The 26302-nt window shown below is 43.8% G+C and overlaps 1 protein-coding gene across 1 annotated transcript in view; it reads left to right on the forward strand.

Moving 5' to 3' along the window:
• Positions 1-26302, forward strand: part of LOC119177905 (protocadherin-15-like) — a 227606-nt gene that overhangs the window by 193685 nt on the left and 7619 nt on the right. Inside the window, exons 5-13 of the mRNA XM_075887197.1 lie at positions 1852-1944; positions 2683-2790; positions 6224-6325; positions 7022-7147; positions 7645-7735; positions 9378-9577; positions 13042-13257; positions 16928-17173; positions 18985-19238. Of these exons, the coding sequence (XP_075743312.1) occupies positions 1852-1944; positions 2683-2790; positions 6224-6325; positions 7022-7147; positions 7645-7735; positions 9378-9577; positions 13042-13257; positions 16928-17173; positions 18985-19238 (1436 nt within the window). The remainder of the gene's footprint in view (positions 1-1851; positions 1945-2682; positions 2791-6223; positions 6326-7021; positions 7148-7644; positions 7736-9377; positions 9578-13041; positions 13258-16927; positions 17174-18984; positions 19239-26302) is intronic.

Genomic DNA, 26302 nt, shown 5'->3' on the forward strand with positions numbered 1-26302 from the left:
TGCTTATTACGCTCCAGGTTCCAATTATACGTAGCATAAAGCTTAGGAAAGCTTTAGTTCTACGTATCGGTAACAGTAAACAGCGCTGAATAAATGAGAAAGGTTGTTGTTTGCGGTTACCGAGGTGGCTATACACCAAGCTTCGAAGAAGTTTCTTCGTAATTCACTAAACATTAGCCGAATATACTGTTGGTATTTATTCGTCATATGTGGACATCGAACCAAAGCCGTCTTTACTGAAAGCCCTGTCCGAAGGAATTGGTTCGTCTAAGCCTCCACAAAAGCACCTACGGGATTTCGCCACATGTCCGTTTTCTTCCTTTACGTTTTGTTAGCCAGATGTGCTACAGCGGTCCTGTGTCGATTTGTAACCTCACGTGGGTCGTTAGCCCCCATCTGTGACTTTTCTTTCCTTGACGTAATAACGCACTCTAGCGCCTGCTTGGAAACTCACGCACGTCATTTGTGACCGTCGGCAACTTCGTCATTCGTGATGCTACGTGAAACTATGCTGGCATCGGAAGCTCAGAAACAGTTGGTATAAATATTGGCGATCTATGACTAACAGACCACAGCACTAAGCAGGCTAAGATGCCGCACATTTGACCTTCCGTTGTAGGAATTGTGGCTGGGCTCTTCTTTTAAAATGTATGGAGATGTGAGCAAAGAACGCCACAACGAAATGAGAGAGTCGAAGCAATTGATATCGACAAGTGGAATGATAAATGTGTCAGTTGCTCTTCTGTATCATTCTCTGAAAAAGCGCGCCGATACGTTGTGGGCACCACGTGAATATGGTGCTTTAATTTATGGTTTTCTTTTTTATTTTCTGATCATAATCTTCACTGCTGTCCGTGACCATGTGTGTGTTCTGTACACAAGCCATTTTCCAACGTAAATCATCAGTTGCAGTACAGCGATTGTCTTTGTGCTTTGTGTGTGAGTGTGTGTGTGTGTGTGTGTGTGTGTGTGTGTGTGTGTGTGTGTGTGTGTGTGTGTGTGTGTGTGTGTGTGTGTGTGTGTGTGTGTGTGTGTGTGTGTGTGTGTGTGTGTGTGTGTGTGTGTGTGTGTGTGTGTGTGTGTGTGTGTGTGTGTGTGTGTGTGTGTGTGTGTGTGTGTGTGTGTGTGTGTGTGTGTGTGTGTGTGTGTGTGTCCTTCTGTGCGCCACTTCTTCAAAAAAAGAAAAAAAGACGATGCTTTCGTCTTCATGTTGTCGTCTGCTTATATGGCTGAAATGAGTGCTTTCAATGCGCGTGCCTCTAGACCCCCGTTGCTGCGTTCTTTCATCGTTGTGTTTGCCTCACACATGGTCCTAACTGTGCACACCAATCATTCGTAGAAATGAAATCTCAACGAGGGCCAAAAAAAATGCCTCTTAAAATCTGCGATTCAATTGGTTTCCTCTTTAATTCAAATTTTTTCTACACACCTATTGCACGTAATCACTTCACCTATGATAGTGCTTTCATAAAATTAAAGTGTTTTACGGCGACACCATTTATACCGCCATTCCAAGTAAGCTTGTCAATACCACTGTTTGAGCATATCAGTGAGGGTAAAAAAAGGTAAAATCTAAAGACTTTTTTAGATGGCTTGATAAATGAGAAAGTTCGAGAGGAGATCTCTATGAAAGCATAATGCTCGCGACTTATAGGAGGGATACGCTCAACAAATGGTGCATCTAAAAGACACCACTCTGGCAGATTGCTAGAATGCATTAAGTAACCGGATAGTTTTGCCTGGGAGGAGATCAGCGAAGCTGGCAGGAGCTGTTGAACACCAAGCAAGATATTATAAAGAAAGTATGTACTTCCTATGACTACCGACGCGTGTTTGTTGTTTTTTTCCCAGAGCATCACTGTTCCGGTTCGAATAATAGTGACGGATGCCAACGACAATGCTCCGGAATTCCAGGGTACCCCTTACTTCCTCAATATAAGCGAGGTGAGTGCTCCAATTTCGCTATCCGCAATGGTTTAGAGAACAAGGTTGCATTTAGCACAAAGCACGATGCTTCATGTGCCATTACGCGGTGGTCGTGGATAAACTGAGAAATAGAAAAAAATTATGCATCTTAAGAGGGCCGTTTCTACGGCGAGTTTGAAATTAAATCTGGACGAGGTAGTGCCAGTGGAAACGGACTGAAGAAATGAACACGGACACACACACAAACTCTCACGTGTTTTTGTCCGTGCTTCTTGCTTTAGTCCACATTCACACACACTATATACCCTTTGCAGATGGTACGTTTATTTCCTTCTTGACTAGACTGCATTTACAGTCACGTAAATGCGATCTATGAGATTATTGCAAACATATTCTGCATAGATCCACGAAGAGGCGCAATTGTTAGGAAAGGAAAAATAGACAACCACCCGTTTGTGGCAAAAAGCCACAAGAAAATCCGCACGAATTTCACAGAAAGAAAAGCCCCTAAGTTGCCAAAAAATTCGTCCTGGTCCGGTATGAAGTTTTTGGCAACAAAGAGACTTTTCTTCCTGTGAAATACCTATGACTTTTTGTGCGGATTTTTGGCACAAACGGGAAGTTGTACGCTTTTTTTTTCTAATGAGAATATTCTCGTGAGGTTATAATGTCTCATCGGTGTAACGTGGTTTTGTGTTGATGTATTATTTTGAATTATGAAATTGAGATGAGTTTTGTGTCTTTGTCGCACTGCAGAGCACAGTTCCTGGTACCACGGTTATGCAAGGCATTCGAGCCGTGGACAAGGACCAGCCTGGTCCTTTCAGCACGGTCGAGTACTACGTCGACGAGGGACCACACTCGGTACGTCGCACACATTTTATTCAATTGACCCTGGTGGCACGGGTGAGTAGTGAGTATTGCATACTCCTGTTTTATTATTTCATGCACTTCACGACGAGATATGCAGTAACGATCACATTTATGAGTATTGCAAACTTTCATGAAGCACAACAGCTATCTGGCAATGTTATGCTTCCTCACTAAACCGTATATGGGTAAAGGTAAAAAGTGACAGGTTGGTAAAGCCAGCAGAGATAAAGTATGATTGAAAACTTTGGATATGCCTGAGCACATATTAAAATGACGGTTTTCACACACCACACCATATTCAATATTTAGTGTTTATGCGCAGGACAAACGCCTTCTATTTTCGCATATGAATCTGAATGAAGAACGAAAAAAAGAAAACTTGGAAAACTGGTGCTCAAGCAACCGAGCTTGTTGTATGCTCACATGAAATAGCATATTTTTATTGCCATTCAATGGAGACAAGGTTTGCGTTCTATAAGCAGAGACTAAATTGGCCAAAATTAGCCGTAACACATCATATTTTAGCCATAATTTGAGCAGTTTAGTCATCTCAAGCCACCATCTATCTCACTCTAAGTTTCCGTTGTTTAACCCTTCAGATAATAATGGTTTTAGTACTAGCATCAATGAAGTGACGTAGTAACGGCAGCTGGCTTGAATGTTCATCTTCCATGCAGTGAAACTTGAAGAATCTGGCTGCTAGCTCTTACAGGTGCACATCAACGAAATAACTTTCCCGTCGGTCTAGTGATGTGCATACATACACAGATAGGCGCACATTCTCTACAGGGCATGAGTGGGTACTCGTTATTGTGTCACTGCAATGTTACCCTTAAGCACGGTTGCCTTGTACAGCAATCATATTTCAGAAAATCTGGGTGCCAGGCCGATATCTGTGAGATCAGGATAAGTATTTTTTTTTTTGCTTGGGTTTGTGATTGTTTAATCTCAAGCATATACACGTACACACACAAAAAAACAGATGCACGCACAATCTTCAAGCGGGTCTCATCTTTCACAAGAGAAATTCTTAGCTGACTCCTGGGTTAGCCCTATGGTCAATAATCTTCCCTTGGCAGCCGCTGACGCCATAGTGCTCTGAGTGTACAGGAGAAACGTAAGAGACGGGTACTTTTTTTACTGTGATGTGCACTTTCTGGACGTCGCTGTCACTAAACAGAAATGAGCTATCTAACACTCGCAGATTTGTTTAGTGCAGTCTTTTATCCTCTCTTCGACCCATTGCTTGATTCACTGTAAAGTCAGGAGATGTACATCACAATAAAAGATGCAGAAGATGACAGAGGCTGTACTAATATGTGGCTGTTTACTTCACTATGTTCTAAAAAAATGTGGCTACTTGGGCTTGTTGGTATTGCATTTCTGAAATGAATATACTTTCTTGGTAAGCAGAGAAAGTTCCAAAAAAAAAACAGAAAGGACTTCAAAAATAATGCGTTCTCCTACGTGGTGCTGAAGCCCCGAAGACTGCTTGCTGCTAATTTAACCGCCTATTGTTAGCACAACCGTGTACAAGGGGCGTTTAGTTCGGAAAGTTAGACCTACTGAAACATTCAGACAACCCTTAATCTCGGCTACAGAAGTTTATTTTTAATAAAAAATGGCCATGGCTGTGTTGCATGTGCTGTAATAAAATCGTAACCAAAGCAAGGTAATTGACTTGCCTGCTACAACACCACTTTAATTTTTTACGAGGGTGCGCCAGTAATGGCTGTTTCAAATATGAACAGAATATTTACTTTACTTGCAGTAAACATGATTCCAAAAATACATATTCGCAATCGACAGCGAACCCATTCATGGCTAATTATGTAGCTAAAAAAGCGAAATGAGGAGAAATGCGAATGTTCGAGAGCATAACAATTACGCATGCTTATCCTTAAAGCCTAACATTTGTAATACATGCATGCGCTAGGGCTAGGGTTCATTGTACTTCGAGTTTACAGCATATCAACGTTCAGCGACCAGCCATTCCTGATGTTTCACCAATATATGAGTCAGCATTACCTTCGCGCCCCTCTTCAGCCTTACCTCTCAATGACCAGCCGACAGGGCCAGTTTCATTTTCACTAAGCTTTATTCTGCAGGTCTCATATACACCATACGCTGCTTTTTCAAGGTGCATAAAAATATGCAATTGTATTACCACAAAAAATGTTGCATAACCAATGTTTGCATGGTCGAAAACAGGAATAGCAACGTGCGATCATCACACTGAACAAGGAACAGTGTGGTTTCCTTTCAGTTGCTCAAGTGTTGAAAAATGTCAAATTAGTTTTTTTTTGCCTGACATTGTCTTATTAGAAGTTTACCAAAAATGTGTTGAATGCTATGCAGCGTAATGGTTTTACTTTGGTTATTTATACTGAAATCGCATTGAAAGCTACTTTTGCTCCTCGTTTTTCAACATTTTAACGAGGCGCAGCGGCCAAAGACGCCAAAGGTAGACCGCCGAATTGATCAAACTTGGAGGCATGAAATTGAATTAGCCAGCGTAGTACATGATGAAATGCAGAAATTATTCGGAGAGAAATGATTCCTTCTGGAGTCATAACACAAGGACATAATCACATACTGATGGTGATTATGACGATGGCATATTGGATATTCAAGTTACATGCATTCTTCATACTTTTATACTTGCGCACTCGTACTGTATCTAAAGACATGTCGGATAAGTGTCTTTGGTGTTGTAATAGAAGTTAGAATGCTGACAGATACTATTTTATATCACCAAGACTACATGCTATATTTGTGTATGTATAACAGACACAACAGTTAGCGTTACATAAAGGACGAAAATAAAATGCTGTTTCGGTTAACATTGCAAGGATTTATATATTGAGGCTAGGGACACGGGAAGGTGATGTGGTCATATAATAATAGTAGAGCTATCGCAGATGCAAGAATGTTTTCAGTCACTTGTTTTCTACGGATGCTATAAAAATTTGGAATAGTGTACCTCATGTGGTTGTTCAAAAAGCACCCTCAGTCGATTTTCAAGAAGCGTTAGACAGTTTTATCTGCGGTGATGTGCTCTAAATCTTGTGCGGGCATTGTGTCACCGGCTTTTTATCCTTACAGTCTCTGTCGCTTGTTTCTCATTTTTCTGGTGCTCATTATTTTTGTATTACTCGTATGTGCTATTGAATGTGGCTTATTTTTTGTGCGAATGTCATTTATCATGTGACCCCTCTCGTTAATGATTCCAAGCACACTTTCAATAAATCAATAAAACATCACCGCAATATACTTCAAATGGTACCTACTTCTCGTAACAGAAGCCTTGCAAAGCGCTGCAATCACGTATCCGAGGTTTTGAGCAGTGCTTTGCTGTCTGTGTATGTCTCGAACACAGTTTTCCTTGCTGCCTGAAGCACATCGTCTATTATTTCGCACGCAGCACCTGCTGGCCTTCGAGAATAAATGGGAAGGAACACTGCTGCTCATCGATAAGCTGGACCACGAGTCACTCCCCAAATTCACAATTACTCTAAGGGCCCAGGTGAGCACTCGGACGCCATCTTGTTAAACTGCATTACTTCGAGCACAAAGAATGGCCTCAGCGTTACTAAAATATTACAACATTGGAAATACGTCACAAGTTTAAAACGTGGTGATTTTGATTTGTTTGAGCAAACGGTGTGAACAAAGCGAAGCAATTTCTAATAAATATTGCCGTTGGAGCACATGACTCGTAAAACTGCTGGTGCGCAATAGGTTAGCCACGAGGACTATCTGGTATCAAGAATCATCTTGATGACGCCATTGGAGTATTGACAGCTGTTTTGTGAGATATTCCATCGATGGATAACGCATGAACGCTGAAAAAGATTTTTACTGTCATCCCAAATAGACAAACATATTCGTCTCTATAAACTTTGCGCAAGCATAGAAATGAAGCCCGAATGCAGGAACACCAGACGCAATAAGTGTAGTTCCTAAATGCACCAGAAAAGTGTGAGTACTTTCTCATTACAGCTATAGCAGCGGAAAGTTTTTCAAAAATTGCGTTTTTGAAAAGCCACGCTTCCTTACCGAAAAAATACCACAAGATGCATAAGAAATATTTACTATAATCTCGTAATGACCACGCATAAATTGATACGAAAGAGTTTTTTTATGGGCCTGCACATGTATAGAATTTTCGGGAAAGACTGTATCTATACACTTTTCAAGTATTTCATATTGTTGTGCACAGGACCAGGGTAACCCCCCGCAAAGCTCCCATACAACTCTGGTGGTGGTGGTGCATGACGCCGACGACCAAAACCCCAGGTTCGGAGCGGAGAGTTACTTTGTCCGGTTGCGCAACAACACTCGCCTGGTAAGCTCACGTTGCGCTCTATATTGTCGTCACTGATGTCGGCCGCACCAATCAACTCGCGAAGTGTATTTACTACTAAAAACCGAAGGTAAGGTGAAGGGACCTAAACGCAAGACAAATAACAAAGGTTGACTCAGCCACATCAGCATTTTATGCGAGCCTACAAAACCATTGTCTTTCTTTAAAGATATGTATACGCCCAATGTACGGAGAATTGAAGATAGCAGTGAAAAATACATGACCACTCTGCCTAAAACAGCCGAGTAGTCGGCTTACTTGAAGTGTAGAATCAAGATTTTTTGGAAAAGCTGACAGTGAGGGGGATGGAAGGCCCAACGTCATAACATGACGTAGCAGGCAAGAGGAATGATACTACGGGAGATTATAGTTCCTTTTTTTCAACTAGTGTCTATAGAGTTAGCTTCTTGCTGTGCCTCTGAAAAGCTAGATGGCATATCCTGAGAGTTGCTATCGTAAGCCCGAACCTCTTCTTCCAGGGCACACCGCTGAACGTGAAGCCAAGCAAAATAGAAGCAGAAGATCCCGACGAAGAGATCAAGGCTCCAATCAAGTACACGTTTAACTCAGGTGCGGTTTCAACGACTGACTTACTGATTTCATTGACTATACAATACAGGCCATGTAACAGGTGTTCACGTGAATGTCATGTGTCATCGTTAGCTCGACCACCACCAGTACAGTGAAACTTATACCGTGAGTTTAGGAAAAGAAAACAAAAAAAGAAAAGGGTCGCATATGCTTCATCTTTGTTAACACTGAAGACCGACGGCAGAAATTCTCGTTGTCTGTAGTGAGCCGTCTGTGGTTCATTGCAGACGACAAGGATCTCCAGCTGTGCAGGTAGAAAAAAAATAGAAACGCTGTGTAGTTTTCAGCAGTTTACTGCTCAAATGTGCGTCGTGTTTGCTATCTGTGTATACTGTATGTACTTCATACTGTAAATGCTACATTCAGCTAGGATATACAGCAACTCTGTGTTGATCCTAATATACTAAAGTATATTCCGTTTTTTTTTTTTTGATGAGCCGTAACCTAATAAAGAACGCGAATTGGAGTACGCATACGCCACACCATTTGCGTGATCAAGGGCCACGAAGGCTTTCTTTTATTATTTGTATGCCTGATTGAAGCATGGGAGAAGGCTACGTCAGCATGAAATAATGGTCAAGATTGCGAATTGAATTCAGGTAGAAAGGTTATAGTGAAAAATGGACACTTAACGATTGTGCTGTAATAAGAGTTTTCAGTGTCTAGAACACTCTAGCAAAATACCTATCTTCATTTTCATTCTGTTCTTTTTAAAATATATCTCCCTATTTTGCCGTCACTTTGTCCTGGTGTATCTACTCATACTTATTTTTTATATATTTCGTCAGCTATTAAGTTATTGCTTTCATGCGCAATAAATATCAGTGTTTCTATAAGGTGACTACCTCTTTTGTGCCTCAGTCTTCGCCAACGCCCGGTATTGAAGATAACAGTGACCTACAACTAATTTTAACATTCACCCATATCATTATTCTTCACAGCTATGCTCCACATTACCGGGTGTTATAAGGTTCAGGAGGCATATATGGTTCACCGCACACCTCCTGAAACTTATCTCTTGCAGTGGTGAAAAAACTGAAACCCCTGTACTCTACCTCCCTCAAAAAGCCACAGATGTGCATTTGGCAGGTCACAGAAACACTGACAACCCTTGTGTGAATGCTCATAATGATTCGCTGTCCCATCAGGGTTATTTTAACACTTCCGATGGCGAATGCTCACCGTATTATTGTTATCACGACGATCATAAAAGATAAGCTTTGTTCCACACTTAACACCACTCGCGCGACGTACATGCTAGACGCTAATAGCTCTTCCTTCACAGGCACTCTTTGAACTCCAGATAAATTTGCAGAGAGAATCAAAGCGGAGACACAGATGGTTTTATAAAGCATGATGTGGTTTCGAAGTAAGTTGTATATCACGAAAACTGCAAGGAAGAAAGCATGTGCCGAACTTTGTTGGAAGATCACTTGTTCACTCATTTCTCTGAGGCTACCATTTCCTTGTTAACTCGGGAAGGGCATAACGTAGCTCATCGAATGCATTTCTGGCTAACGTGCTTGCCCTGTGTCTTTTAATGTCTGTCTCCGTGCCACGTCATGCTTCTGGCCTCCCCATAATGACTTGCATTCATTTTTTGCCTCTCTACGACTTTTAGATGCCAACGAGTACTCCTACTTCGACTTGCACCCGCAGACGGGTCACGTGTCCCTGGTAAGGCCTCTGCCCGAGGGATTCGCGTTGCCGGTGACCTTGGTGGTGCGAGCTACACAGCACGACAACCCGGATCGCTTCGCGCTCACCACACTCACGCTCACAGCCGACAAGTTCCCGCCTCATGTGTTGCACTTCATACAGGTAACACCCGTTCCACACTAAAAAAAAGTGCTAAACCAGGCCTCATGTGAAAACATCCATTTCAAAATGAAAAAAAAAAGAGCGTACGAACTAATCTGCTGTAGGCTTATAAACGGTGACCTCTGAAATTCTCGAAGGTTTATTGCATGCCAATATTCTGCACAAGATTGTGCAACATGTGTGTACTAGTGGTGGAACTGTCGGTCCTTTGTTGCATTTGCTGTCCTAGTCATTTAAATATATCGGGTACATTTGCTTTGTTTCTTTTTTTCTTACGAGCGCTTTACTATTTCATACAAATTGCACGCAACAGAAGGCTCTGCAGCTTTCATTAATCGATTCAACTCATACTTTTTTTCGGCTTTATGATAGTTAAAACAGCATGTATTATTCGGAACCTTGTTTAATCATTTTTTTTTCTTTAGTGCGCACTCAAGAAATTCAAGAAAAATGCCTCAACATATGTTGTTCACTTATTCTTACAAAGAGTGCCCCCTTGTGTTTACGTAAGAAGACACATATACGTGTCTGCATGCCTGTGTAGCCATATGTGGTAATACACATATACAATCATATGTTGTATAGCACAAAAAAGCTGACATGACATAACGCCGCCTAAAAAGCACCAAAAGGCCCGACCAGTAAACCGCGTATGAAGTGTTCAGATATAACAAAATGCTAATTCACTAGCATCGCGAAATGTCATTCAAGCCAATAAATGCGTCGAAGCAAGCGCTAAAAAGTATATGGGCCATCTACGAGCTATATGTAAGCAATGTCAACCAACGCTACTTTGGTACTAGTGCGATAGCAGGCATGTGCACACTAATGTGTTGACCTTCTTGTGTCTTTTGTATGCCCGGAGAACTTACCATAGAAAGAGGTTTAGCTGTGGACATTATGAGGAGTGGAGAGAATATTCAAGACGCTTACCACACTCTATACACAATGTCTTAAAACCATAACTGGATGCATCAGCTAAAGCAAATGCCTACGCTAGATTGATGCAAAAAATGCACAGGTAAAAAGCTTAGCGATTTAGATTTTATAGCTTCATACCCTGACATTGGGTAATATGATAATAACCTAGGTGATAATATGTGGGGTTTAACATCACAAAACACAACGTAGTGGATGGCTCCGAAAGTTTCGACCGCCTAGGGTTCTTTAACGTGCAATCAAATATGAGCACACGGGCCTACACCATTTCAGCCTCCATCGGAAAGGCAGCCGCGGCAGCTGGGATTCGATCCCGCGACCTGCGGGTCAGCAGCCGAGTACTTGAGCCAATAGACCACCGCGCCGGGGCATATGATATTAACCTTTAGAGCAACCTAAATAAGGTGAAATATATACCTGGCTTCAGTGTAAATCAGAAAGCAAGCAGCCTTCACGTGCTTGACGTTCTATATAGTAGATAATAGGTGTGTGATCGATGAGGTAATTTAGATATCTACTGACTAGACAAAAAAACTCTTCAACTAGCTTTCAAAGTTTGTCGCAATGTATTCCAGACAACGAACATAGCAGTAGCCTTGGAGGCATTATACTGCCTGGATGTGCCTTACACATTCGTGGAGCTCTTGAAGAAGTGTAAAAAGCCTTCACAACTAGCGTGTATTTTGATAATAAAAAAAAAGAAGTTGCGATTGAGAAGGTTGTGATCTATCAAACGTTGTTATGCTTACAAACATTGAAATAGCTAGTTCGAGGACAAATAACACTCAAGTTTACTGAACGTGCACACTTTTGAAACACAGTATTCAGAGAAAAATTTCTTCTACAAATATTGTGATCCACATGTGAAGACAATAACCCAGAAAGTGCGAAAGTAGCCCCGGATGTAAATATGCAAAACAAATCACAGCATATCCGCGGAGTGAATGATGATGAGTGGGGCGAAGTGCTAGAGGGTTTCATTGCTAAACAGTGAACCATCCACGAATATCGCCCACTACATCATTAAAGACGGGATATACACTGTATATATTTATACAAGGAATTCTATTGTTCGTAAGTGGTAGCTATACGTCACTTCCATTCCGCTTTCATTAAAACGGCTTTATGGTCAGTGAAGTGGTTGATCAGCGATGGGGCGTAGTGGGAAGTTTGCGAGGATGAAGTAGTGGGCAGTTTACAAAGGTGGAACTCTAAGCGGTCACGTAAGGGATGGACAGACCCACCCATTTAGGAGCTTCACCTGTAGAAACTTATGCTGTTAATTCTGGTGAGCAAATAATTCCAGATTGGCAACCAGACTAAAGAGGTTGTGCAAAAGCGTACATATAGATGGGTAAATTACTAACGCAAGAGCCTGCTAATGGTAATGAAATCTTTCGGAGAATAAGGATTGGCCGGAACGCATATGACAGGCAATCCCAGATCATGGCTGGCGTTTTAAAGCTGTCTCTATAGCAAAAATTGTGCAATCATTGCATTTTGGTAATACTTGATGTGCGGCGAAAGCTTAGAAAGTATTAGAGCAATCCAAGGTGTTTAAGCAATGTGTGATAGAACGGAAAATTAGACACGTTACGTTTTATTCGACGAAAGCAATAGGCATGAAATTAACTTGTGATAATGATGATAAAAATGGTGAATGCTCACTTAGTCGAAGGCCACGAAATCTTTTTGTAACAGAAGAAATGACAGTGCACATAACAAGGTGATGGAGCAGCGCATTCTAAAAAAAAAAAATTCAAGAAGCCACAAAAAGAAGAGAGAGCAGCTTTTTTCTCTTATTTATTTTCTATTGTTTTTTCTTATGATTTCTGCTTATGATGCATTACCTTTTGCGCTATACACCTGCTCCTTTACAGTAGAGCGCTCATAAAGGCACTGAAAACAGCTGAACTTAATTTTACGCCTTCAGTACCACACATCATCTATCCCTGCGTGGTACTCTCTTCTTAAAATACGTGAGCCGTTAGTGACGTAGCAGCATGGTATAAGAAACACAATGTACATTTAAGCCCTTTGTGACCAGGATCAGGCTTGTCTACATGCTTTTCACACAACAAAGAATTATGAGTCAGTGAAAGGTTTACTCCTGCTGAAGGTTCAATGAAACAGTAGTCTTTGCAGAGTCTTGATTTAAAGTGCAGTATTCTGCTTTACAGTGGACGTATACGTGTCAAGCTGCAACATTCGACAGCTATGTGAAACACAAGATACTTCTGGAAAACCAGGGGTGACTGTTAAAGTAGCGCTTGATATTGGCAGGTAATGCGATGGTGGAGGTGTATTGGATTCGATGCGTGTCACGCGAGAAGCCCCTTCAAAGCCTAAGCAGCGTGGGACAAAGCGTCATCCTTAGACGTGCACTATTAAGTGTATATAGTCGCTGATCTCACAACACAAAGACTGAACCTGTGTAAGGTCCTCGTTTCTGACACCTACTACCTTGCAACCACATATGCTTGTCAGCTATCAATTCCTTTACCGTTTGTCCTACTGACACGCAGGACGAGTATGAAGTTCGTGTGCTAGAGAGCACTCCCCCTGGACAGACGCTGTTGACGGTGCGGACGACACGGAGCGGTTCCGACAAAGGAGGCGTCCACTTCGAACTCATGGACGAAGGCAATGACGACGCAGCAGCATTCGCCATCCACACTTCGGGAGATTTAGTTCTTGCGAAGCCTCTGGACTATGAAATGAAACAGTTTTATGCGCTAAAGGTAGGTTGAAAGGGTTGCAAGTTTGCACTTCGTGGACAGACATGCCAGCACTAATATAGGAACACTAATAGTTCTGTTATTGGTATGCAACTAACAATATGCAACTTTATTCCATATTTTTCATGCAAAATAAAGAATTGGCAACGTCATTTTGACCCGATTTCCCGTTGAAGCTATCGGCTGCGCAGTCAAGCAAGAACCACTACTAGTAGTGTAACTAAATACATACAGTCAAACCCACCTATAATGACCCCAGTTTTCACAATGTCCCGGTATTCACAATGAGATGCTGTGGCGCCATCTACTTTTACATGTCTTTTAAGATGAAATAACCAACTTACAACACTAGTATGGCTCATTATATCGGCAATAACAATGTACTGTGGCTGGAACAAGGTGCCATGGAACGAGATATTCATGAAAAAATAATAAACAGGAAATTCTGGCATGCTAGTCCTGAACCCGACCGGGTATGACTACGACCTGATAAAGCAGGTCTTGTTTTGTAGCCTTCTGTTTATTGGAAACCATGCGCATGCCTCCTAATTTATGTTTTGCTTCACAACACAGCCACTGAGCACCCCAGCAAAGCTCAATATTAAAATTCATTGTTGTAGCAAACGCATCGACTCGCAACACCACTGGTTAGAGCCAGCGAGATGGCCGATGAGACATTGGTGGTGGCTTGTGATTAAGCAGTTCTGTACGTGCGAGTTGAGCGAAATGTTTGAAAAATCATACTTGGAAAAACTTTCAAAACGTTGCGATCGCGGAGGCTTCGGAGCTTTTATAAATTGACTGTATCGGGCTTGGGGTGATTATGTTAAAGCACCCAAATTTGAATTTGCGAGCATTTCCGAAAAATAACCATTTGTGCCATCATTGATACTGATCCGTGTTGGCATATCCCGTCTAATATTGCAGTTTTCTGAAAACAGCCTGCTGAGATTATATTTGCCTTTCTTTTACACGCAACTCCCTTCTAGAAATTTTAAGTGATAGCAATACAATTCACGTGGTACTTGAGTCTTTTTATAATAGGTTATACGGTCCTGTTTTCTTGTGACGTGCTATTCTTAGCACGTATTGTCCAGATAATAATGACACACATTGTAGTAAGACGGTAAGTTGGGCCATTTGGTTAGGATCCATCGTGAACTTACTTACAGCGCAACACCAGAAAAAATACAGGACAGGGAAGGAGTAAAAAAGAAAGAAAAGACGGCGCTGATATAGGTACTGGCAGCCTACATCACAACATGCGCAGAATACGAGGTGCACTTAGGTAGCGTTATCACACTCATGGCAATAAACAAGATTGGCCTAAATAACTTAATTCTTTTTCATTCAGTGTGACGGATGGTTCACTAACGCACTTGCTACTCCTAATCTTTATATGATGTGCCTCAACGATTTCTCTTGTTAGCTGGTTAGGATGCTTGAAGATGATGGTCGTTCTCTCAAAAATGGGACGACAACCACATGACCTGCAATGTTCCGGCAGATGAAGTCACGCGATTTCTTGAAGAGATAACTCATGCTCCCTTAAACGAACATTTACACATCGTTTCATTTGTCCCATGTACTCCCTACCACACGATAATGGAGTTAAATACACAGCTTTTTTTACGCATGCGATGTACTTGTTCTTATGATTCACAGCGCATCTCCCTTTGGCCTGTTTGATTCTCAGTGCATTATCAATCATCGGGCAAATGCGACCTACCTTATGTTTGGCGGAAAAAAGAACGTCGACACCATACCTTGAGCCTACGTTTTTCAGCCCATGCGACAATTTGGGTACATAAGGAAAAACTGCTCTTTTTCTTTTTCCATCAGAATTTTCTTGAACTCCCCTGTGTTTCACGACCTTAATGCTCCGAACCATTGACTCACACACAGGCGAAATCACCTTGTCAGGATACCCAGCATCTACTAAGCGTTTTACTTAATTATGAAAAGCAGTATTCGACACGTGCACACAGGATTTCCTGAGCGACGCATTTAAGATTCTCTTTGCAATCGCTCTCTTCACAATCTTAGAATGACCAGACTTGTAGTTTAAGATAGGCTTAACTGATCTTGGGTAATGTTTCCAACACAAATGATCTTTACCAAAAGTTAGCTTTAGGTCAAGAAACTGTAGCTCGTAATCCTTACAGACTTCGTGAGTGAAGGTGAGGCCTATACCATGCTAACTGAACAATTTGAGAATGTGGTCAATGTCCTTATGGTGAATGTCATTGTGGGAAAAAATTACAAAATCGTCGACGTAACGAAAAACAGCACTGCAGCACTTACTAAGGTGATCTTCCAGCTGCCTGTCAATGTAGCCTAAAATAATGTCACTAATAATAGCGCCGTCTTTTCTTTCTCTTTTACTCCTTCCCTTTCCTGTATTTTTTCTCGTGTTGTGCGGTAAGCAAGTTCACGATGAATAGCGACATACTATTTAGCTTCGACGAATGGCTTTGTTGAAAGGACGGACATTTTTATTACGAAGATACCTATTATAATGCGAAATGCGAAGAAATTTGGTAAAACAGCTTCGTATATTTCATAGCTTCACTGACACATTAAGGTAAAATTTGCTGAGCGCTACCATACAGTTTATAATGCGCTTTAAATATAGGTAGAGAGTAATTATAGGCTTAAACCAAACAAGTATTGTCCTCTGGAAATATGTTCATCGCCGTAAGACTTTGCATAGAGTGCGCATTCTTTATTCAGATATATTAAAGTCATATCTGAAAAAGTATTCGTTGACTAATTGCCAAAGTTGTTCCAATCAATGCACAATAGGTGTCTCGCATGGCAGTGTTTTACCATAATTGAACGCAACAGACTTCGATGCTCTTGATAACAAAGGCATCGCATAGCACTAGTTTGTAAATGCATGCCTGCTAATCCAGGAAGGCTTGCCTCTTAAGAGGTGTCTTTGCCACCGTATGCCAGTAAACTTGAAATTTTGTTCTCCGCAAGCACCCTTGCAAGAGTAGTTGTTGCTTTGTGATGACAATCAATGGCATTCTAATTGGGCTATCTTCCGACATAGAGATCAGTCTAGAGGGCCGCTAAAAACAAGTTTGTCCACAGCCGCTACTGGGTATTGAACTTGGTCTTAGCGACACTTTAGTTATGGCAGCTGAACTATCACTCCATGAATATTAAAGGCTTTCATTGAGTAATGAGTAGTTATTGGTTGTGGTAGGTGGTGGCGTCTCTGAATAGACTTCTTGGTTGCCGAACCAAATAGAGCTGTATAGACCTCAGACTTGTCTATCGCAGTCGCGAACAGTTCTTCTCTAAGAACGTGGCGCAGTGTCCGCTATGATAGCCTGTTGCAATATATAGTTGTGCATTAGGGAACAACCTAAACTGTCAACGATGCCTGCTCTTCATAACAACACTTCTGCTAAAGAGCTTTCAGTTGGTTATGTTGGGTAATTTGCATGCAAAGGTGCCAGGCATGTTACGATCTTTAGGAATTCTGTACTGGCAGGTGTCAAAGAACACCGTAATAACTCATTGCATCGGAAGTGTTCTTACAAAACAAGGTCTTTCTAAAGTTGAGTGTACAGTATAGATGTTAACCATGATACATGCAATAGGTGCATAAGCAGTATAAGCCTACATAGTGTGAAAAATGTCTTATATTTTGTTTTCGCAGCTTCGCGCATCTGACGGCAAGCACAGCGACATAGCCCGAGTCAACGTCAGCGTACTAAATGTGAACGACAACGACCCACAGTTCAGTCAGCCACGGTACTCGTTCGTGCTCACCGAGCCGGACACCGTGCGCCAGGGTTCTCTTGTGGGTCAAGTTGAGGCATCGGACGCGGACGCCGGTGACGCTGTGCAGCTAGCCATCGATGGGCCTTCGGCGCGCCTATTCACTATTGACAACCAGGGAGAGGTAAGTAGTGAAGTAAAAAAACAAATAAAATAAATAGACGGAATAATATAACACGCTGCGGAAAACTCAAGAATATGAGTAACCAAAAAAATAAAGAATACAGATGAGCTACGGACTTCAAGTGATAAAAAAATGTCGAGCCGAGAGAAGGGCAGGTATACGTTAGTGCGCCAGTGTCTTGATGGATAGTGCATTTTGAAACTGGCTTATTCTCTAATTTTACAAATACAAAATAATATTGTTGATTGTACTTGCATTCTTAAACATGAAAAAAGAAACAAAATAAAAACCTGAAAGTGCATGCTAGAAAACATGATCGGCCAGCTACAAAGCGTAAAAATAAACTGCCTTGGTTTATGGTGCATTGATGGCTCTCAAAAATCACTTCCTTCAACATCATATCCTGGATATTTTCCTGGATATTAGCATATTCAGCATTACAGCACTGGGAGATGTACTATTTTGTTATGCGTAGGTTATGAATGTTGTATAGTTGCCATGGAGCCCAGCGTCCTAAATGACACTCAAGGCTAGCCGATTGCCAAACAAACGAACGAACAAACAAACAAACAACAAGCTATGTGGTAGACTACACAGACTCCGACAATTTCACTCTGGGCATTGCGAGTGCATGAGGTTGCCATTGCACCGGCAACCTAACCTATAACATTACCTAAATAACTCGATGCGTTGGTATAGTGATTATTGTACTCTGTTGCTGACCTGAAGTTCAAAAGTTCGACTCACGGCTGCGGGGGAGGTGGAAGCGCTTGAGGCTCTTTTTTACTCAATTTAGGTGCGTGTTAGAGAACCCCAGGTGGTCGAAATTTCTGAATTCCATCACTACGGCATGCCTCGTAAGCATATTTTTGTTTTGGGGCATTAAATATCAACAATTATTATAAGAAATATGGTCGCGGGTATGAAAACGCCACTCCGGCAGAGTAAACGAATTGGCGCTGAATGAACGAGGATGACGAGATAGTTGTGAAGCTGAGTCGTTGTTGCCCCGTCCACTTGTATTCCATGCGTAGTCTGATCATCTTGATCGATAATCTTTACCATATCCTGACAGACGACCCCTAAATAAATCCTTCCCGTAACAGTATTATTATCATTATCTAAATATCAGTTCAACAGGGTGAAGTATGATTCAGCGGACACAATAAAAGGGGGTTGATCTTAAGCAGGTTTGCTTTATGGGGCGTGCCGACACAAAGCCAACTGCACTGTTCAACCATGTTTCCCACTACGCGACTCGAATCCATCCTTGACATCGCTGTTTCTTACGAGAAGTACTCTACCAGGATGTCCTGGTGATCATGGTACTCGAATAATGACCTGAAATTCGTTGTATCAAATCTTGGCCGCGCAGCTGTACCTCCGTACGCAAAAAACTTGGGGCCCGTGTACTTAACTTTAGGTACATAATACGGAACCCTAGGTGGTCTCGATTTCTGGAACCCTCTGTTAGGGCACCTTTCATGATGATATTGTGGTTTGAGGGCGTAGGCCCCCAACAGTTGCTATTTCTGAGACGTGATGTAGTACGTGGCATCTTTGTGTGCTCTGATTGCGTCTTTTTATGCCTTCCACATAGGTGGAGATGACGTACCTTTCAGGGTATAATTGATACTGGTACACTTGCACGCTTTTTTTTAACATTCATTTCAATGCAGCGTGAAATCATACTAAAGCATCAAATATAAACGCCGATGAAACGCTCTCTACGCCATAATACTCACGGAAACAATAATAGCTGAATGGGTAAACTTTCGGCGTACCAAAACTTTTTGCGCGTAATTTCACAGGTGCGTATCCGTGACCTCGACTACCTGAACTCATCGCGCATGCACCTCGTGGTGGTGGCGACTGACAGCGGAGTCCCACCCCGGAAGTCTACGGCACTGGTCGAGGTGCAGTTTCCCGAGGCCCTGGTAATTAGTAGCAGTGTTCTGGCTCCCAGAGAAGACGAGGGCAGTTTTGTGATCATGACCGTCTTCGGCGCTCTTCTGGGATCGTTGCTGCTTGTCATCATCACGCTCACAGTGTACATACTCAAAAAGTAAGAACCCTCAAGGCTGTACACTATGTCATTCGTGTTACTGCTGCACTACTTTGGAAGGCATTACCTACAACTGGTGACTAGTAACTAGGCTTATACGAATATTCGAACGATTGTTACTATATATTTATTCGCTTGGAATTGAATTTAGGTTATAGGAAATTTAGAAGTATTCGAAATGAACGATGTATAACAGTCCGCATGTATTCTTTTGCGAATGTGGCTTTGCTGCAGTAATGCAGTGCTAAACCGTGAAAACACTTACTCAGTTGTGTATTAGAGCACATTCGGAATGACCCATACGCAATTTTGGTAAAAGTGGTTTTACTGCAGTGGACATCAAAACAGTGAAAACACCTATTCAGAAAAAACTGAACTGCCGCAAAGCCTTACTTCAAGGTCAAATGAACATATTACGCTCACATGGATTCATAATTTTTTAAGTTTAAAACCTCCTTATACTGGCCTATATGTTGTGTACATTATATTAGCTTATAGAAGCTTATATATAAGTCAATAGTAAATTATATTAGTAACATAATTTACATTTTATCACTTGCATTCTAGAAAGTAAAACTCTGCTACTATTCAAAGTTGTTACGACTTCTTTTGAACCAAAAAAATCGTATTTGCGCAGGGCCGTTTTCGATTAAAAAAAATGTTGTGTAAGTTAGCTGGGTCAAGACAAATGTGCCCAATTTTTGTAATGTCTGATATACAAACTATTCGAATTCAAAATTATTTGAACCATCACTATTTGCTTCGAATTCCGTTCAAATTTAAAATTTAGTATTCACACAAGCCTACTAGTAACCCAACTCGGAAACGCGTACTTCAACCTATTCAATCATTTGAGGTATTCAAAATAAATAAATAAATTTACACATCAAAACACTATTCTTAACAAGGAGCCATGCAACCAAACATGAAGACAAATCTAGTGTTGACGGTGTCATCCATCCATGCATTGATTCGTATAAGTATTTCCATGTCAGACTTACCTTGAGGGCTGGTGGAAATGGTTTGAGTGTGTGCATGATTATCTACAGAGAAGATAAGTATCAGTAGGTCTTTCTTTGCCGGCGCACCTATCAGACGCAAAAACTATTATGGATAAACGATTTGTGCATGTATGTCTACAAGAAATTTTGATGCGTGGCAGAGAATTTAGTGTAGCTTTGTAATTGTTTATGGGTTTCAATTACTGTCACGATATCATTAGTACATCCTTTTTGTGTAGGCGTGTAGATGCACATGGATAAATCTCCATTACTCTAACTCACTTGAGGTATCCTCATTGCTTCCAGCCATCAAAAAAATTTAGGTCTGCTTTGGGCTAAGGAGCATCACGTATCAATTCAAACTAGCAAGCTTATGAAAAAAATATTTCTGAAAGTATTGTTGTAGCTACCACACATTTAAATAAAGCACGAAAATTTTACAGCAAACTGTAAGCCAAGTGGTGTTGTAAGCCTAAGGGGAGGGGAGATTGGGGGAATTCCACTTGTCACCCCGAAATAAGTCAGTATTGAATGTGTGTATATGCATGCATGCATATGAAAGCGGGTACGAAGAAGCATTAAATATGGTTCAATGCCCCTCTCCCTCACCTCCCCCCAAAAGAAGAATCTGGTTAGGTGTCTACCATGCCTAGTCCGTTGTTGCCATGGCAAGCGCCCTATGTGTTGCCGGAGCTTTTGTGGCAGAGTTCCTTCCGCGCCTCGTGGTAGACCTTGTATTTATTCTCTGTTGCTTTATGTTGTTGACAATTTACGATAAAGCCTTGGCGTTATAGAAAAAAGGAATTAGTAAGCGAATCCTGGGGAATTCATGGTATAGAGTGCGGGGCGCTTTTTATGTGCTCTTTGGGTATACATGTGCGCATAATAAGGTTAAGTGCGCTTTCAGTTAGACGAGAAAATGAGCATTGTATTTTCGAAAACAGCGAGCTTAAGAGTGTGGTCAGCAAATGAAAGAACTAAACGCAACGGACATATGCGCTACACCTGGGCCGTCCTTTTGTTTACGTGTTCCCTTAACAGCACGCGCGAGAACAAATTGACTTCTACTTTTGAGACTAGTCACGTTCGTCACGCTTGAATCGATGAGCTGCTACACGTATAATGTTCATTATGTAGTGAATAAGAAAGACGTCGATACCATCAGGTCAGCTATCATCAGCACAAGAAAAAGGCACGAGATCGGCGATCAAGCACCGTCATCTGGGTTCGCCTGCCTTCCTTTAGAGCTACCACCCGCTTGCTGAGTCCTTCAATAAACCCCCTTTACATTTGGTGGATCGTGCTGGGTAACTGCATCACCTACACCCTGGAACTCCGATCCCGCACCCTGCCGTCGACCATGCAAGTTGACGCTGCCCAACAGACAGCACCTCTCGCGGCTCCTACTTTCCCCGGCCCGGTTCACCAGCGAGACCCCCCGATCTCTTCGGGCGCCGAAGACCAGGACGTCGAGGACTGGCTGTCGTCCTACGAAAAAGTCAGTGGACCAAACAGGTGGGATGACGCTGCTAAGTTGAGCACCGTCAACTTTTACTTGGCTAATGTGGCGAAACTGTGGTACACAAACCACGAATCCGAGTTCGAGAACTGGGCCACTTTCAAGCAGGCAATATCCTCGGTTTTCGGTCGCCCTGCCGTGCGGAAGTTGCGCGCCGAACAACGCCTGCGCTCACGGGCACAAGAACCTGGCGAAACGTTTACCGCCTATATCGAAGATATACTCGATCTCTGCAAGCGCGTCGATGCCGCAATGAGCGAAAGTGCCAAGATCCAGCACATTATGAAAGGTGTTGATGACGACGTCTTTCAAATGCTCCTGGCGAAGTCTCCTGGCACGGTGTCTGAAGTGGTAACTCTGTGCCAGAACTACGACGAATTGCGACGGCAACGAGCTCTCACCCGTCATCCATTTCAGCCTAACCAACCACTCGCTGCACTGGACGTCGTAGCTGACCACTCTCGCCTTCTAGCACAAATGAAAGACTTTGTGCGTGAGGAGGTCGCACGTCAGCTTTCCCTCCTGCCATTTTGTCAGCGCCAAGAGCTCCCGCAGCAGCAGCAAGAGCAACCACCGACACCGTTAGCTCCCATGCTCCGACATGCACTTCAGGACCAGATTGCCGAGGCTATGCCAGTACCCTTTCAGCAGCAAGTTGTCGCCGCGCCTCTTGCTTATGCTGACGCAGTAAAGAGGCAGCAGCCACACCAGCCCTCGCCGTTCAATGGACTGCCGCATGTCACCGCTCCTACTCAGTCTGCCGTCGCATGGGCCCCTCCCCTCGCTACCACAGCCTCGACTCAGCCGTATGCCGCTTGGGCGGCGCCCCTTGCTGCAAATGCCTGGCGAACGCGCGATAACCGGCCGATCTGTTTTGCGTGCGGCGGACCTGGCCATATCTCCCGATACTGCCGTCGTCGCGTGCCCGCCTACACAGACGTCCGACCACGAAGCAACTACATGGACCGACCACCTTTTGGTTATGAAAGTTCGGATCGTCAGTCAAACACGTCTTCCCGTGACTATCCAGCAACTTCGTCTCGTCGCCCACCTTCACCCAATCGACGCTCCTTGTCACCCATGCGTCCACGACCAGCCCCTCAAAATGAGGGTAACTAGCCGTCGCAGTTCAAGGGGCAAAAACTGCGCTATCGAAATCTTCAAGTCCTCGCACCTTGCCGTCAAATATCGTCGAAGTTTTTGTAGATGGCGCCCATGCATACGCTCTTGTGGATACCGGTGCCGCTGTGTCTGTTATAGACGCCAAACTTTGCCGCAAGCTCCGAAAGGTGACCACGCCGCTTGATATGTTCTTACGTGCAGCAAATGGAGAACCTGTTCGACCTATAGCGGCCTGCACTGCCCGACTCAAAATTGCGGAGGACCACTACATTGTTGAGTTTATCGTCCTTTCCTCGTGCTCTCATGACATCATACTTGGCTGGGATTTCCTATCCCGTAATCGTGCCGTTATCGTGCCGTTCCGAACTTGAACTGCTTCCGTTCTTCGACCAGCCCTACGACCAGACTAATCAAGCCGCGCACAAGCTAGTTGTCAAAGAAGACACTGACATTCCACCGACAACAGCTGTTTTGCTCCCTGTGGTCTCCGATGGCATGCGTTATGAAGTAGCATTTTTCGAGCCATCAAGCCTCTTTCTAAGTCGGAAACCACTTCTGCTCCCTTATTCAGCCCTCTCAATTTCTAATGGAGCCAGTGCTCTCTGCCTTACCAATCCCTTTCCGCATACCATCAAACTGTTTAAAGTCGAGTCTCTTGGATGCTTACAGCCCATTGATAACGGACAAATTTTTACCGTGCCGCAAGAATCATCCCAAAGTGACCTCGCCGCCGTCAGTGCTCTTAACCACTCTCATCTACAGGCTTCAAAAGTGTTCGATTCGGTGATCGCAGACGGACTGTCACCATCTGAACGATCTGAACTCCTCCAACTGCTGTACCACCAGTACCGCGAATCTTTCGATGTTGTTCAACCTTCACTTGGCCGCACTTCTACCACTCTACATTACATCGATACCGGCTCCGATGCGCCACTACGACAGCGACCATATCGTGTTTCTGCGGCGGAACGCCAAGTTATTACCGAACAGGTGAACGATATGCTGCAACGTGGCGTCATTCAACCTTCACAAAGTCCATGGGCCTCACCTGTAGTGCTCGTTAAAAAAAAGGATGGTTCCGTTCGCTTCTGCGTGGATTACCGGTGCCTAAATAAGATCACTCGAAGAGATGTGTATCCTTTACCCAGGATTGACGATGCCCCTGATACTTTACAAGGTGCCGAGTTTTTTTCAATATTAGATTTGCGCTCAGGGTACTGGCAGGTCCCCCTTGCAAATGACGATCGACCAAAAACAGCCTTCGTGACACCGGACGGTCTGTATGAGTTTAATGTCATGCCCTTCGGCCTCTGCAATGCGCCTGCCACCTTCGAGCGCATGATGGACTCGGTTCTTCGGGGTTTGAAATGGCAAATCTGTCTCTGCTATCTCGACGATATAGTCGTCTTTGCGCCAGACTTTGGAACACATCTCGAGCGCCTCAAACACGTCCTCACGTGCCTGAAGAATGCTCAGCTCCAACTCAACCTCAAGAAGTGTCACTTCGCTGCTCGGCCACTTACGATTCTCGGGCACGTCGTATCAAAGGACGGTATACTTCCAGACCCGGCTAAGTTACGTGCTGTCGCCGACTTCCCCAAACCAACGACTATGAAGCAGTTACGGAGCTTTGTGGGGTTATGCTCCTACTTTCGCCAGTTCGTGCGCAACTTCGCCTCTATCATTGCGCCTTTGACCAAACTTATAGGCAGCACCACTGATATTTCGTCATGGTCTTCTGAGTGTGACCAAGCCTTCTGTACCCTTCGTCGTCTCCTCACTTCGCCACCAATACTGCGTCACTACGATCCTACGGCAGCAACTGAGGTGCACACCGACGCCAGTGGTGTCGGCCTCGGTGCGGTTCTCGCGCAACGCAAGCCTGGATTCGCCGAGTATGTCGTCGCCTACGCCAGCAGAACTCTTACCAAGGCTGAATCAAACTACAGCGTCACCTAGAAGGAATGCTTGGCGATCGTTTGGGCGCTTGTCAAGTTCCGCCCATACCTTTATGGCCGTGCTTTTGATGTAGTAACGGACCACCACGCATTATGCTGGTTATCTTCGCCTAAGGACCCATCGGGTCGTCTTGCCCGTTGGGCACTTCGGCTTCAAGAATATGACATTCGCGTGGTATATCGTTCCGGCCATAAGCATGCCGATGCTGATGCACTGTCACGATCTCCCCTATCCCCGGACATCGCATCTGTTTTCTCGGACAACACGTTGTCAGCGCTTGACGAGGACACCATCTCTTCTGCACAACGCAATGACCCATGGATCGCTTCGCTTCTTGACGCGTTATCCGAGGCACCGACACTTCCAACCACTCGAACCCTGCGCCGCCAGGCTCCGCACTTCAGTATTCGGGATGGCCTTTTGTACCGGCGCAACTATTCAGCAGATGGTAGGAAATGGCTACTAGTCATTCCCCGAACGCTGCGCTCTACCATCTGCGCGTCGTTTCATTCCGACCCGCAATGTGCTCACGCCGGTGTTTTCAAGACCTACGAGCGCCTACGAAAAAGGTATTACTGGCGCGGAATGTTTACCTTCGTCCGCCAGTTCATTCGCGGCTGCCACGAATGTCAGCGGCGGAAAAGCCCGCCACATCCTGCAACAGGTTCATTGCAGCCTCTTCCATGCCCAGACCGCCCATTCGACCGAGTAGGAATTGACCTCTACGGACCACTACCATTAACAATGGCAGGCAACCGATGGGCTATCGTGGCAGTGGATCATCTAACACGGTACGCTGAAACTGCTGCTCTCCCCACAGCTGCATCACAAGACGTCGCAACTTTCATACTCAATCGTTTTGTGCTTCGTCATGGTCCTCCTCAAGAACTCCTCAGTGACCGAGGGCGTGTTTTCCTCTCCGATGTAATACAAGCACTTCTTCAACAGTGCCATATGGTTCACCGGAAGAGTACAGCCTACCACCCACAGACGAACGGCTTGACTGAGCGGTTTAATCGTACTCTGGGGGACATGCTCGCTACGCATGTCGCTTCTGATCAAACAAACTGGGACCTCGTTCTCCCATTTGTTACATACGCGTATAACACCGCTATGCAAGTCACTACCGGGTTTTCGCCATTTTTTCTCCTGTACGGTCGCGAACCATCACACACCATCGACACTTTCCTGCCATACTCGCCAGATCCCTCCGAATACAAGCCTGTCTCGGAAGCCGGTCGTTACGCAGGAGAGTGCCGCAAGCTAGCCAAGCGGCTTACTACATCCGACCAACAGCGCCAGAAGGAGATCCCTGACGACGACCATCGTTCTGCACCAACGTTCGTTCCTGGAGCACTTGTATGGCTTCATGTACCGCCCTGCGCCCCTGGTGTATCACCCAAGCTACTCTCCAATTATCATGGTCCCTACCGCGTGGTCGAGCGTACTTCACCCGTGAACTA

The sequence above is a fragment of the Rhipicephalus microplus genome, chromosome 1 (genome assembly GCF_043290135.1).
Source record: "Rhipicephalus microplus isolate Deutch F79 chromosome 1, USDA_Rmic, whole genome shotgun sequence".
Classification (NCBI taxonomy): domain Eukaryota; kingdom Metazoa; phylum Arthropoda; class Arachnida; order Ixodida; family Ixodidae; genus Rhipicephalus; species Rhipicephalus microplus.